Consider the following 14,171-nt stretch of genomic DNA (forward strand, 5'->3'; position numbering starts at 1 on the left):
CTTCAAACCCTAGCTACAGTCTTGATTCGATTTGTGTATTGACCGGTGATGATCCTAAGAGTTTTAAAACATATCAAGAAAAATCGGTGAACTGTTACGTAGCCTATAGCAAGATTACAGCTATTTATTAAATACAGCTAGAAAATTGCAATCCAATTGCTCCGCACTGTCTTGCTTCTTTCCTGTTACGGTAGGCTACGTCACATTGAGCAAAAGTCATTCATATCGTTTTAATATCGTAGTCGTTTTATACTGGAAGATCTAAACTTGTTCCACAACTGGGATGCGTAAAAGAACATACAATAAGATAAAAATACAATGTTTTTTTTACAGCGGGTGAGCATTTAGCAAAATGAGATTTTGCATTGTTTGCAGCACAGTACTGAGAGCGTACCTGCCTTGAAATATAATTTTCATCTGAGAGAGAACTCTCAATAAATACACCCAGGTATTTTACAGAGTCTGTGAACACAATTTCAGATTTACCTAGATATAGCAGAGGAGCACGTGAAAGATAAAAGTTTTTGGGGGAGAATAACATACCAAATGACTTTTTAGAATTGAAAGTAATTTCATGTTCAACAGCATACTTGTGGCAAACATATTTTGCAACCCACACAAACTAGGCGAGATACAGCAAATGCCATCAGCAAACATAATATGATTTAGACAAGAGTTGCCGACATACAGTAGCAACCAACTTTTGTTTACTGAGGTCATAAGAAAGCTGATCAATATATACGGCAAAAAGATAGGGGCTCAACATTCCACCTTGTCTGACTCCATTGGACACAGTAAATGATTGGGACAGGTTACCTCCCAACCTCACTTGCATGGTTTGTTTACTATACCAGTATAACAATAAACGAACAAAATACATAGGCACGTTACGTGTGATAAGCGTTTTGAACAATAAATGATAATTGACTTTGTCGAAGGCTCTTGAAGCATCCAAAAAGACAGAATATACAGGAGTGCCATGGCTGATATAAGAGGACACTGCTTGTTTTAATACAAAAAATACTAATGGCAGTAGGCCTACTGTGACCAGACTTAAACCCAAATTGATTGTCACTGGTATTCAAGAAAGGCAATAGATCATTCAAAACAAAACGTTCAAACAGTTTTGAGATTACTGTGGCTACAGCAATAGGTCTATAGTTACCTGAATCTTGAATGTCGCCATTCAAATTCTTTACAATCGGGACTAAGACAGTGTCTAAGCAAGAACTTGGTACAGTGCCATGACTAAGACTAATAATTTAAAAGTACACTATCTAATAATTTATATCATATCACATCAGTTAATTTTGATAAGGTATGAACAGCTGTTGAGAAAACTACAAATAGGTTATAGTGTGTGTTTAAAGCCTGCAGGAAAAAAAGAACACCCAGTAAATGGTCACCGTACGCCACTGCTACACAGTACAGTCATGGTTTAGAATTAATTAACAATTAATTTTGAACAAGCAGTCAATAGTTTTTTAGCACTACGATCTCCTCGTTTATATTCCTTCCAGTATTTAAAAACGCGTTTGTGACGTGTCACATAAAGCAAGCGCTGATTTTTCTTAATTTTATGGAGATTTAGCAGCTGAACATCCTGTTGGACATCGGAAGCTTCCTCGTACAACACGGACAGCAATGAGTAGAAAGATGTACCTGGCCCAGTCTTGGCATTTAGTTTATGGTACCACCCTTCTACGTCGTTTTTGGTGCGAATTGGCATGCCAAATACGCTCCAACGCTCCGGTGTCCACAAATTATTTTTGATCCAGGTTTTTTGCATATATTCGCATAGCTGTCGTAATGATTCAGTCATGGTTGGTCTAGCCAATTGTAAAAATATCGGCGATATATGTGAAGCTGGAAGAAAGCACAAAGCCATCAACTTTTTGACGAATGATTGTGTGGCCTTATCATTGCGGTACAGTGTTAGCAAACCAAGGGTTTGCACGCGCTTGAATACAGCCTGGGTAAAATGAAATGCACAGCCTCGCATTTCTACGGTTGGAAAAACAATTTCAATTGCTTCCCAAACCGCTGCTTCGAAATCAAGCACAATACGCCTGACACTGGGTTTGGATGGAAAACTATTACAAATAACTTCAAAAACAGCTTTATAATCCGACATGCGTCGTCTCGACATGAAACATAGTGCCAAAGGAATGTGTTTCATTTCTTGATTTTTTTTCACAAAAGCATGAATAGAAAAAAGTTGTACAAATGGTTTTTGAATGGACTGGAAAGTTGTATCTACGTACCAGGTCTTAGCTGAATGAAGTAAGTTTAATTGGTACTTTGTTGCAAAGATAATATGTCTTTCGTCGCCTAGAAAAACGTCATCCAATAAAAAATCGCCAGGGAGGTGTTCAATCAACAGTTCAAAATTTTCACTTTTTGGCTCTTGCGGTCGATGCTTTCGCCGAAAGTAATTTACATTCTTGTTTAAATTTGCAATCGAAGGCATTGCTTGCAACGCTGTTGACCCAGTCGCGATCTCCGACAGAATTATGTTTCGTGATATTGTTGCAGCTGCAACAAAAGGCTGCTCTAGTGCTTCCTTTTTACACTGGACGAACAACGATGCGGTTTCTTTACAGGCTGCTTTAGAAGGAGAGTGATTGTGGTCTCTGCTCCCTTTAACATATTTCTGCTTTTGTTGGAGCACTGTTGCAGGACATATTTTTTTTTTATTTCTTATCGGGCATTTCCATATTACGGACTTAGACGTGGCTGTCTTAAAAGTGTATGAGTACCCCATGCTGTCAAATAGTTTGTCCTTGCCTCGTATTGATCCACCTTTGACAATATGGTAATCAATCTGTGGGGAATTCAATGATGTGGTGTTTGATTGATCATCGCTTGCCAGGTCTTCCTGTTCATCAAAGGTATTCTGAAAAGTTATTTTCTACTTTATTACTGTGTTCAAAACTAACGATAAAAATAAACAAAACTTTCTAAAGCCGCTTTTCAACATGCCATCTTGCAGTGTATCAATAGCGCACTTAGGCCTAATTTGGGGGAATGAACTTGCAGCTTAACCAACACATTAACCCACAATCTTGTTATGTCATGTCGAACCAACTCATCGTCATGCTGGCCAAAACAGCACCAGCCACAATCCACAAATAACATGACCCAATAATTTAAAGCAAATTGATAGTGATTGGAAGTTGGAGGCCCAAGGCTTAAAAAGTATTACTGTTGTTACCTCTGAAAGTTGAGGCAATGAATTTTCTTGATGAACGACGCCTGGGAATGAAGACAGTTCTTCGTTGCCTGAGGGGGAGGCACTTTCAGCGGCGGTATTATTGCTCTGCAATATAGAAGATTACTAAAAATATCATATAAATGACACAATACAAACGAAGCAGGTGAGGTATGGTGGGAGGAAAGAGGTGCAGGGGAAGGAGATGAACTTGGAGAAAAGAGTAAAACAGTGCGAGAAGTAAAACGAGTAGCGGAAGAACGTGAGTATGGAAGTGACCAGGAGCATATGACAGCCAACCTTCAGTTTGAAAACGCCACATCTTGACGAATGCACAATTGTCCGAGTGTCCACTGTCCATTATCCAAGTGGCTTATTGACAAATGACAATGAGTTCTAATCTAAACACTGATTTAATACATGTGGCTAAAATGCAAATTTGAGATAAAACAAGTTTGGAAAGAGATGTTGCTACAATTGTCAAGAATGCACAAAGGAAAACAGATTGTTACGTTCATTTAATTGTTACCTCTGCAAGTTGATCTAATAAAATGTCTAGGTGGACGGTGTCTGAGAATGAAGAATCATTGAGGGGATTAGTTGTTTGCGACATTCTTTCATTTACTGAAGAGGAAGTGTCATTAGCTGCCTCGATGTTATTTTTCTGCAATACATAAATGTCCTGGTTTTCATTTTGCTGTAGTAATAACAATTGCCTAAACACATATGAAATGCAGTTAGGTAAAAACTATTCGTATACCAGAAGATATAATTTAATACGCTTTAAAACTACCTTCAATGAAATTGTAGATGTTTTTTTGTGGTTTCTGAGCGAAGCTTTATGATGATGATTGGACGCTAGAGCCTCTGCACTTGCGGGCGGACAATGGGTAGGAGTGTCGTTCTGAAATAGAAAATACATGAGTTTGTTTATTAGTTTCACAAAACCTTGACTTCGCACAACAAACAGATTTATTAACTTTGCCTTTGCGAGTGTTTGCATGGAAAGGAAGTGAACGTCGTCTGCAAACCTACCTTTTTGTGGTAGAAACTTGAATTTAATCAGTGCAACAAGAGTAGCTTATCATTATGCAATCTTGACTCCTAGGAAAATTCTTATTGTAGCCTACTCCACAAGACCGACCTTCGCGTGCGATCGGTTATTTGTGGACAGTGAGAAAGACATTTATGACGCTTTCTGCAAAGTGGGTTACGATTCTCATGCATTAACATTCATATTTTCTTCAAAGGCATGACAAAACCAAATTGCTACGATTTCAAAATAAAGGAATATCTAAAATAAAGATTATAGATATTCTGTTTGTAGGTACGGTTTTGATTTCAAAATATAAAAGGAGTCACTGTCATTGCAAAGTAGGCGTTGGGCTTAAAGTGCCTCTGACAGGTTTTTTTGCTAAATTTACCTAAGATACCAAAAAGATGACACTAACAAACTTTCCTGACCAACAAATCGTAAAAAAACATCAACAGGCTACTAAGTTACAAGCTTGCAAACTTTCGTTCACTTTCGGCGAATCTGGCGGTCATTCAATTGCGGAAATAAAAAACGGCAACACCACTGTGACGTCACTCTGGGTGGGAAGGATACATTCTTTCTTTGTGGTGATTTGGTAAGGTCTGGTACGACTACTGCAAAACGTGAATGTGTGGGGCTCTGGTGGTCTAAAGCAGGGCTTCCCAAACTTTTTCGCTCGCGACCCCTTTTTATTTCCTAAAAGTTTTCACGACCCCTCGATAAAAATGATAAACAGTGTAAAATGTACATTTGTAATATTTATTGAAAAGCTTAACTCGAACGAAAACTAAAAACAAGCTGCCGGTGGTCGAAACTTGCTGCTTTAGACGTGAGCCTACTGGAAACAAGACGAAAAAGCAAACACATTTATTCAGTGTGATGGATGCGCCTGCTTTCAGCCACAAGCAGGTCCAGCCGTGGCTCAATGTTTATTAAAGCTGGTCTCAAAGCAGTTTTAATGTTGCTTACGCTGGAACAGCAGGAAGGCCTATTTTGTTTTGATTGCCATCATCATTGAAAACGCTGATTTGTGCAGATACGTTGATACAATCATACAAACGGCAGCAGTGCAGTTACTGCTGCGCTGAGTTAGATCACGTGGATACTCCACTCTAACATTCAGCCCAAAAGCGTGCATATTTTTTCCAGAATATTGAAGCCGCAACTGAGTCAAAAGATAGATCAGCAAGTTCTTGCTGTGATTTAAGAGAAAGGTGCTTGGTAATCTTACTTTATTTTTGCATTGCAAATAAATTCTCAATCCAATCTAATTTGGTGATGTCCAATTCTGGAGGAAAATACTTTTGAAACTATATCAACACATTTCACAAATGGTCGGTTTAATAACGTTTGATTCCACATCATTGTTAGCCAAAAACTTTTCAGTAGCCTAAATGAAAACATTTCAAATCAATCATTTTGAACCTTTTGTTTTCAGATGTTAAATTTTTTAATGAACGCATCAATTTTAGGTTTCAATGCAAAACATTGATGTTATCACCTAGGAGGGTCAAATTAAATTCGTTACGTCTTTCAAGCAAAACTAACGTTTGGCGTAATTCAAAATTCAGATGTCATTGCGGAAATGGTGGATTGAGTTTCAATTTTTTTCCCTTAGAAAAATCACCACTTCATTTTTCAACATAAATGGACTTTTCAAAGCTTTGACTTTTGAAAACCACCTCACTTTACTATGCAGTGAAAGAGTTTTAAACTCCTATTTCATTTCACCACATAAACATGTAAAAAATACGGGTATTGAGTGCCCGACTCTATAAAGTTGACAGTTGGCGCCGATGACAACGTCTTGCACACAAGTGTTAACCTAATATGCTGTTATAGGCTAAATTGTGTAAAATTGGTATATTCTCTGCGACCCCTGAAATTCGTTACGTGACCCCTTGCGGGGTTGCGACCCCCAGTTTGGGAAGCCCTGGTCTAAAGCATGTGCAAAATGAGAATTACTGAAATGAAAAAGTCAACTTGTTATTACTATCAGGTTTAGATCAAATAGGTTGAGTTTATTTTTATCAAACAGCATCTCAATTCAATTGAAATTGCAGTTTTTCTAAACTTCTGCAGGGCTACAATTTTGATAGTTTTTAATTTGTCCTAATCTGGCTATATAGCCATTTGCAGTGTAACAACAGCATCTCACAAACAGTACCCTTAATTTATGATTGAGGTAATGCCTGCAAATTGCTGTTTATGTGACAGCGTCAGTGACGAAGACTGTGTGCTGTCTTTTCACGCTTTACCACAAAACAAGGAGCTGAAAAAAAAAGTTTTTTTCAAGTTTACTTTTCATAATGTCTTTTTAGACATTCTTTTTGGGTCAATAATGTCTTTTTAGACATTACTTTTAAAGAAATAAAAAAGAGTCAAAAGGCATGGAAAGTTCACTCTGTGTGGAGCTACATGTACTTGAGAGGTTAACTGTTATTTTTTTATTCACTTTTTTTCAAGTGTTTGAAAGTGGGATGGGCCATACAAAACTAGTTGTATATATATGTTCTCTTTACTTCACTGAAGATGATTTTGTTAACACCACTCAAGTAAAAATGGGCTTGAGCAAACGCTACATTTAAAAAAAAAATCTGCCATACCATCTATAAAAGCACAGATGCAACCAGTTGATGATGTTGATTCCAGCACTTCTAATCAACAACGCTTGCAAAAATGTACCCTTGCACAAATAATGTAGGCTTTTACATGTATAGACTCTGCTATGTACGGTAACTGTATAACCAGGATTTTTTAATACCGGCACTGACAACTTGCACTGCGCAAAGCTCGCTGCTTGCAGTTTCAGCACTTTGGCAAGGTTGGCTAAAGCATCATTTCTGTGGCTTTTTAAGCAAATGGAAATTCGCCACACAGAGGTATATACCTTTGTGGTTATTTCAGTGTACCTACTGCACTAATTAGGCCATTTAGGCCGAAACGATGTGCCACTGTCTGCAGCTATATGCAAGCTATATGTATGTATACTGTATAGTGTATAATTATGTACATGTTTTTACACATTTTTGCAACCATGGGATATCATGCTTTCGATACAGTAACCAGAAAATTATTTATTTGTAATTTAGTTTTACAGCTTTTGACAAAGGTTCAAAAGTTATCTTTTGCAGTCATTAATGCTCAAATTGGTACACATCTACAAATGAAATCACTTGAAAATATGACTGGCCAAAAGCAGTCTAACCATAGAAAGAGCTCAACACCTGCTCTCCTGGGCCACATTGAAACGAGCTTTTGCCTGAGGATGGGTTTCTTTTATGTCCGGTTTTCTTTCTCTATCCTATTATTATTATTAATATGACTGCTCATCCACATCAATATTGGAACTGGCAAATTCAATCCACAACACTTTTCATTAGGCTGTCATTCAATACTACATGTGTGCTTCTCTGTTTTTGTTTTATTTTTTGCTATTTGTTTTTTTTGGGTTTTGTGGCCGTGCTAACTACTGATATATATATAGCCTACTACATAATTTTTCATTCAGGCACGTTTTAAACCTTTCAAGGTTTTGCCATCTTTTCCCGTTCGTTAATGTGCTGGTAGGTTTATATCGATTTTTGTAGTTAGTATCTTTTTCGTCCCGGACGCGTTAATGACGAAAAATAAAATGATTGATTGACTGAACTCAATCTGGCAGTGAATGTGCAGCTGCAATGGATGTGGTTTGTACCATATTTTTTCAGTATCACTTACTGTGATCCACCAATTCCATCTACTAGGAAACATTTGTTTGATCCGTCGCTAATGACGCTCACCCAGTATGATGTAACACCACCAAAGTCGTCTCAGAGCAGTGAAATATGGAGTTTCGTCCGTGGTGACTAGGGTGGTTCTCAAATATATGCAAAAACTTCAAACTTAAAAAATTGTAGTGCACACACTTCTATGTGGTTCCTTTTTATATAAAAACATTTCCCTGAAAGTTTGAAAGAAATTGATAAGCGTTTAGAGGTGCCAGATTACAGGTGAAAATTTAATAAACTGAGCAAGTTACGAAACCCACCCAAGATAAAGTAACATTTGCAATTGTACTTTAAAAAGACATCATGGCAGAACGAACAATAAACATGACAAAAATGATTTGTAAGAATACTGTACTCTCATCCAACTCTGCAGTAGGAAACACTGATATAATTTTCTAGTAGGCTACTATGCTTCGTGCATCTTCATAACTCCAAAGTATATTACTGGAAAACTAGAAGTTTAACTCGCAACAAGATTAACTAGTGCATTCTAAAGATAAATATATATTATACATAATACAATTCAGTCTGTGGAGTGTGGACTGATACACTTTCTGAAGATTGTTTTTGCTGCAAGTTGGAAGAGCATGCCGGTGCTGTTCCACAACTTGTAGAATGTATTGAATTTGCTCTTCATCTTTCCTTAATACATTGCTAAAATTTTGCATCAAAGCAAAACCCCTCTTTCGGCAAAGTCATTGATTACATGGAGCCCACCAACAATGGCTTGCGCTTTCTTATAGTTGTCATCAACATTGCATGATGTGATTTCCACCTTCAGAAAGTCACATGGCAAGTTGAGAATCTGGAAAAATCTCATGGTGTTTGATGTGACAAAGTGCGACAGATCTTTTGATGAAATATCATCTGGTAGGTACTCGAGAAAGACGCTTTGAAGGTGTACTGCTTTGATGAGTTAACATGGAAACCATGGCTTTCTTTTAGTAACAGAAACAGCATCATCAAAAAATGCCAGGCCCACAAGTTCTTCACTTATATACCACAAGTGCCAGGAAAATGTTTTCATGGCTTCTTGCGATAAACTTGCATCAGGTTGCTCATACTCGTTTACCTTTTTCAAGAGCTCCAGGTCATGTCGTGGTGCACATTTAGCTAAAGATGCTGTGAACCATGATTTTACATACACCTTCAAAACAAACAAAACAAATTGCTTTAAACCACGTTGCTCCTGACTTGACAAATCAAACTGCATTCGAAATAACCAGATTTTGAGTGCATATACATTATACAGCAGTTGCCATCCATCTGGTGCGATGAAGGGCACCAGGATGACGGAATCGAATTCCACGTGGTGGACTGGTGGTGTTCCCTTGAGGATTATGAACGATATTTCTAGAAATTCTTGGTAGTCGTCTCTTGGCTGGTTGTTGCTACGCAGATGGTGGATACAGAACTGTATGATTTCATCAGAAAAGCTGCTGTCATGTTTTCCAGTGTCACATACCCATCTTTATTCAATGTACTCCATTTTGATTTAAATTGCTTAAAAAGGAGAATGTCTGGTCCAGATGATGGGCCAAGGCATGTCAAGAAGGCTTTTTGTAATATTAGTTCAAGAATATGGTGACGACAAGCCAGATGAAGAATGCCCTTGTTCAATTCTTTTCAAATTAAGACACAAGCACCAGACTTCTGATTCTGACCAGTATTGCTTGCTGTTGTGTCGAAACACATCGCTTCTACATTACTAACAACGGGTTTGCTACTATTCAGCGAATCCGATTTGGCGCGTTCGATTCGGTGAGTTCCCTATTCGGCGATTTTTTGAAAATCGAACGATGCCTTCTATACGAAAATCCAACGATGATTGAATATTATGCAATATTCAAACATTGAATCAAGGTAAATATGAACTGTTAGGCTAATTGGGTTCTTTGAACAAATCGAATGGCTTTCGTAAATGTTTCTCAGGTACAACCTATGCCCGGTCAGCAAAAGTTCCCTTTTGTACACGATTTCAACGTCTGGTGACGTTAAAACGATATAATAGCCTTTACATTACATTCAAAAGTTTTGTTGACATCAAAAATTCTTGACTGTTTTGAGTTGCAGCTAGGGATGCACAATACAGTATACCTGGCTATTCTAGAATACTTAATTTCGAATCCGGAATTTCAAATCTATTCTGAAATTACGTGGCAATTTTTTCCAAATGATATCGAACAAAAAGCAAAAATATTTGTAGGTACATTATTTTGAATTGTATTAGTATCACATGTCAAACAGAGTACAACATATGATAAATCAAGCATCATACGATGAGGGTTGCCAGATTTTTTTCTCAAAATAGTAAACATTTTGAAAGCGAGCGACCGCACCCTCTAACTACTACAAAAACTTGGTCATCATACTGCTTAGGCCTATAGTACAATAAACATGCCACAGTCATAGTAAAAAGATTGCAGTACACACAATATAAACCTACTGATGCTAAAATGGCAAGAAAAGTTTGCAAATACAACTCTGATAAACAATCCATTCATACTAACTAATCCCAACTGGATACAAGTGTTGCTGCTCTATTGAATCAAATGACGTAGTAATATAGCTCATCAGATTTCTTAAATCATAAATCTAATATTAATCATAAATCGTGCTGGCCAAGCCTGGCTTTGGCGAAATTACACTGGGGTAGCATAGTAAGGGTTTTTCCCCAAGGCACCAGACTCATGTGCTTTTAGTCTCTAAGCAGCAGAAGTGTATGAAATACGTGGTTAATCCAAAATAAATTTGGCTAAAGTATATTGACAGAATTGTTAAGAATAGCAGAATAATGAACATGTTCACTATAACTATTAGCAAAATAGTTTACAGTGGACATTTTCTTTTTTTCTTTTTCACGAATCTCAAGCGCGTGATGAGTGAATCAATGCGCGCGCGAATGCACTGTACAGCACACGTGTGGCCGCACACACAAATTATTCACTCGTACGGGAACGCAATGCATGTCTGCAATTCTGATAACTGTGTGAACCCTATGAAGGAAGAAAAAAGGCGCTTGGAACAAACACTCCATGAAGAAAAAAGTCGGCGCGCAAGACGGAAAATATCAACTTTATGTTTGTTTAACGTTGCACACTGTTCATTTAACAGATTTATTTTCGAATCCTGATATCCGGAAATAAACTGCAAATGCGATTCGAATACATTGAGATTCGAATCTCTAAGATTCGATATTCTGTATTGTGCATCCCTAGTTGCAGCGTCGTTTTGTGAAAAAAGTTGTTTTGATGTAAAATATATTTGAAATATCATATAAAATCAACAAATAACTTATTTAAAAAATGAATGACATGACGAATGACATAAACATGACGCAAAGAAGGTGGATGACGTAGGATACATGTCAATTTTATGTGAGCGAACATTTTAATTTAATAGTTCGAACATTTTTCGCTAAATTTCATTTCAATTTATTTTTCTTTGTCGGAATGCAAAAGAAACAATATTGTGGAATAAAATACAAAATTCTCGAAATAAACAGAAGGCGTCATTGGATTTACAGAAACCGTCATTAAATTTTTAAAAAATTTCCAAATATGGAACTCGCCAAAAACAGTCTGTTGCCAAATAGGGAACTCGTCGAAACGGGCCATTCCGGTTAAGACTACCAACAAGTAATGGTGGTCAATGAAATGGAACAACATCATGCTGATAAAAAGAGATTAACCCAGCTTAAAAGAGAACATTGCCTACAACTATATCAACAGTTGGATAATTACGGGTGCAACCTAGTTCGTACCCTGAACAGTTCGTACCCTGAAAAGATCGAGAGAAAAAATTAAAAAAGCCGAAGTCGCTGGTCGCAGTTTAACAGCACAAAGCCGAACTTGCTGATCGAAGTTTCCGCAAACAAACTCGAGGGTAAGGGTTAGCGGAAACTGCGGAAAAATATTTGCGGAAACTGCGATCAGCGAGGATTAGAGCATAGATTACTCTATGGTTAGGGTAAAGGTTAGCGAAAACTGCGGAAAAATGTTTGCAAAAACTGCGATCAACGAGGGTTAGGGTTAGAGCATAGATTACTCTATGGTTATTGGTTAGGGTAAGGGTTAGCAGAAACTACGGAAAAATGTTAGCAAAAACTGCGGTCAGCGAAGGTTAGGGTTAGAGCATACCGGTAGATTAGTCTATGGTTAGGGTTAGCAGAAACTGCGGAAAAATGTTTACGGAAACTGCGATGAGCGAGGGTTAGCGTTAGGGTAAGGGTTACGGTTAGGATTAACGGAAACTGCAATCAGCGACTTCGGCTTTGTGCTATCTTTCTCTCGATTTTTTCAAGGGGAAAATTTTAATATGTTTGCGGAAACTGCGATCAGCGACTTCCGCTTTTTTTAATCTTTTTTCTTGATCTTTTCAGGGTACGAACTGAGGGTACGAACTGTTCAGGGTACGAACTAGGTTGCATCCGATAATTACAACTTCAGTGTGTCAAGTACGGTTTTACAGACTGTAGCTTCCCATATGTTTGTATAGGAAAAAAATCTGAAGTTTCAAGGTAAATCTGGCACCTCTAAACCAAGTCCAATCTCTCTGGAAATTTTACAGGGTCCATTTTTGGTCATTTGGAGATGTTTTGAATAGAGTCAGATTGCATAATTTTCTAACATTCGTTTTTCGGACTGGTGACGCTGCGGAGCGGTCGTATGATATAAATTTTGCCCTAAACAGTTGAGCTTCGAGGTTGAGTTTAAAAAGTTCACTAATCATAATTCTGCGCTGGGAAATGCCTAAAAAAATTAATACACTTGGATCCAACCTGTCAGAGGCACTTTAATGGTAATAAAGCAATAAATTCATCGCCTCGTTAATTTATATTTATCGTGAGATTAATTTGCATCTGACTTCAAACCTTCACTGGTAGACTAATACATAAATCAATAATTGTTTATAATTAATTGTGAGGATGAGTGACCAAACATGGACGCGGCAATTTCAAACCCAAAAAACAAACAATTTCAAAAATGAAAACATGCTTGAGAAGTCATAAAAGTTAAAGATACTACAGTTTAAAAAAACCTTAAAGCAAGTAACCCCAATATTACACTAGTTTTACCTTGGTGATGCAACAGTTGGTACACAGACACTCAGGTAGCTCCCCTTCCTTTTTAACTAATTGTCTATAAAAAGTTTGACTGAGGTCCTTGTTGCACTTTCGATCAGGCTTGCCAGGTCCACTTACGGAAAAAATGCCAAACAACTGGTCAAAAAATGCCAAATGACCTAAAAAAATGCCAAATAGGCAAAACGCTGCAAAATCGAAGGTTTCTTCATTACCCTTTCCTTCCCAGCGTTGCCGTTCGGCAACACTAAATAAAATAAACAAACAAAAAAAAAATTTTCATTTTTTTTTTTTGAAGTCATTACTACCCCCATGGGAGCTTTAGAAAAATTTTCCCGCCACGGGAAAATAATTTGGGAAGGAAAAGGGTAATGGATTCAGTAAAAAATGGACCGTAAAAATGAATAAAACTGCAACAAGCTCAACCTACACTTGCTGCAATTGCACAACCTAGCTATCTTCATTCTTGAGAGTATTCTTCAGAAAAAAGAATTTAAAAAAATGCCAAACAGGATTTTTTCATGTCAAACAACTTAAAAAAATGCCAAATTTGTGAAATTTGGCATCAAAAATGCCAACCTGGCATCCCTGATGCCAACAACAATAAAAAGGCCAAAAATATGCCAAACTATGACGTATATGCCAAACAGCATTTTTCGATGCCAAACCAAACCACTTTAAATAAGGCCAAATTTGTGGAATTTGGCATAAAATATGCCAACCTGGCAACCCTTCTTGCGACGTTGCCATTGATTGCAGCTATCACATTGCAAAGTTTCTAGTTTGACTGTAACTCAGCGGTGCGTAACAATGTTTGAACGCTAACAGCGTAACTATGGCTGTATACATTTACTTAAAACTTGGCACAGCAAAACAACTTTATTCTTAATATATTTTTTGGTTTTTGTTTGAATAAAACTTTCTTCGTTTTCAAGTTAACGCATGGATTGCTTGTGATGACGTTATATTCTCGTTCCGCATGGACTGCTTTATGAAGGTTCTGGCGATTGGAAACAGGCTTGCCAGATTGGCCCTTTTTAAAGGTAGTTGGCCCCCAAAAAAATTGTTTGG

The 14,171-nt window shown here is 37.4% G+C and overlaps 1 protein-coding gene across 1 annotated transcript; it reads right to left on the minus strand.

Annotated features, from left to right (window-relative positions):
* Positions 1 to 222: 222 nt before the first annotated feature.
* On the minus strand, positions 223 to 13,266 carry LOC145778567 (uncharacterized). Its single transcript, XM_082590079.1, has 5 exons — positions 13,095 to 13,266; positions 4,005 to 4,115; positions 3,741 to 3,875; positions 3,215 to 3,319; positions 223 to 2,896 (listed from the first exon to the last, which is right to left on the minus strand). Exons 3-5 carry the CDS (start codon positions 3,822 to 3,824, stop codon positions 1,445 to 1,447), a joined length of 1,641 nt encoding a protein of 546 aa, XP_082446205.1. The 5' UTR covers positions 3,825 to 3,875; positions 4,005 to 4,115; positions 13,095 to 13,266; the 3' UTR covers positions 223 to 1,444.
* Positions 13,267 to 14,171: the final 905 nt, after the last annotated feature.

The sequence above is a fragment of the Aplidium turbinatum genome, chromosome 10, assembly GCF_918807975.1.
Source record: "Aplidium turbinatum chromosome 10, kaAplTurb1.1, whole genome shotgun sequence".
In the NCBI taxonomy this organism is placed as follows: Eukaryota; Metazoa; Chordata; class Ascidiacea; order Aplousobranchia; family Polyclinidae; genus Aplidium; species Aplidium turbinatum.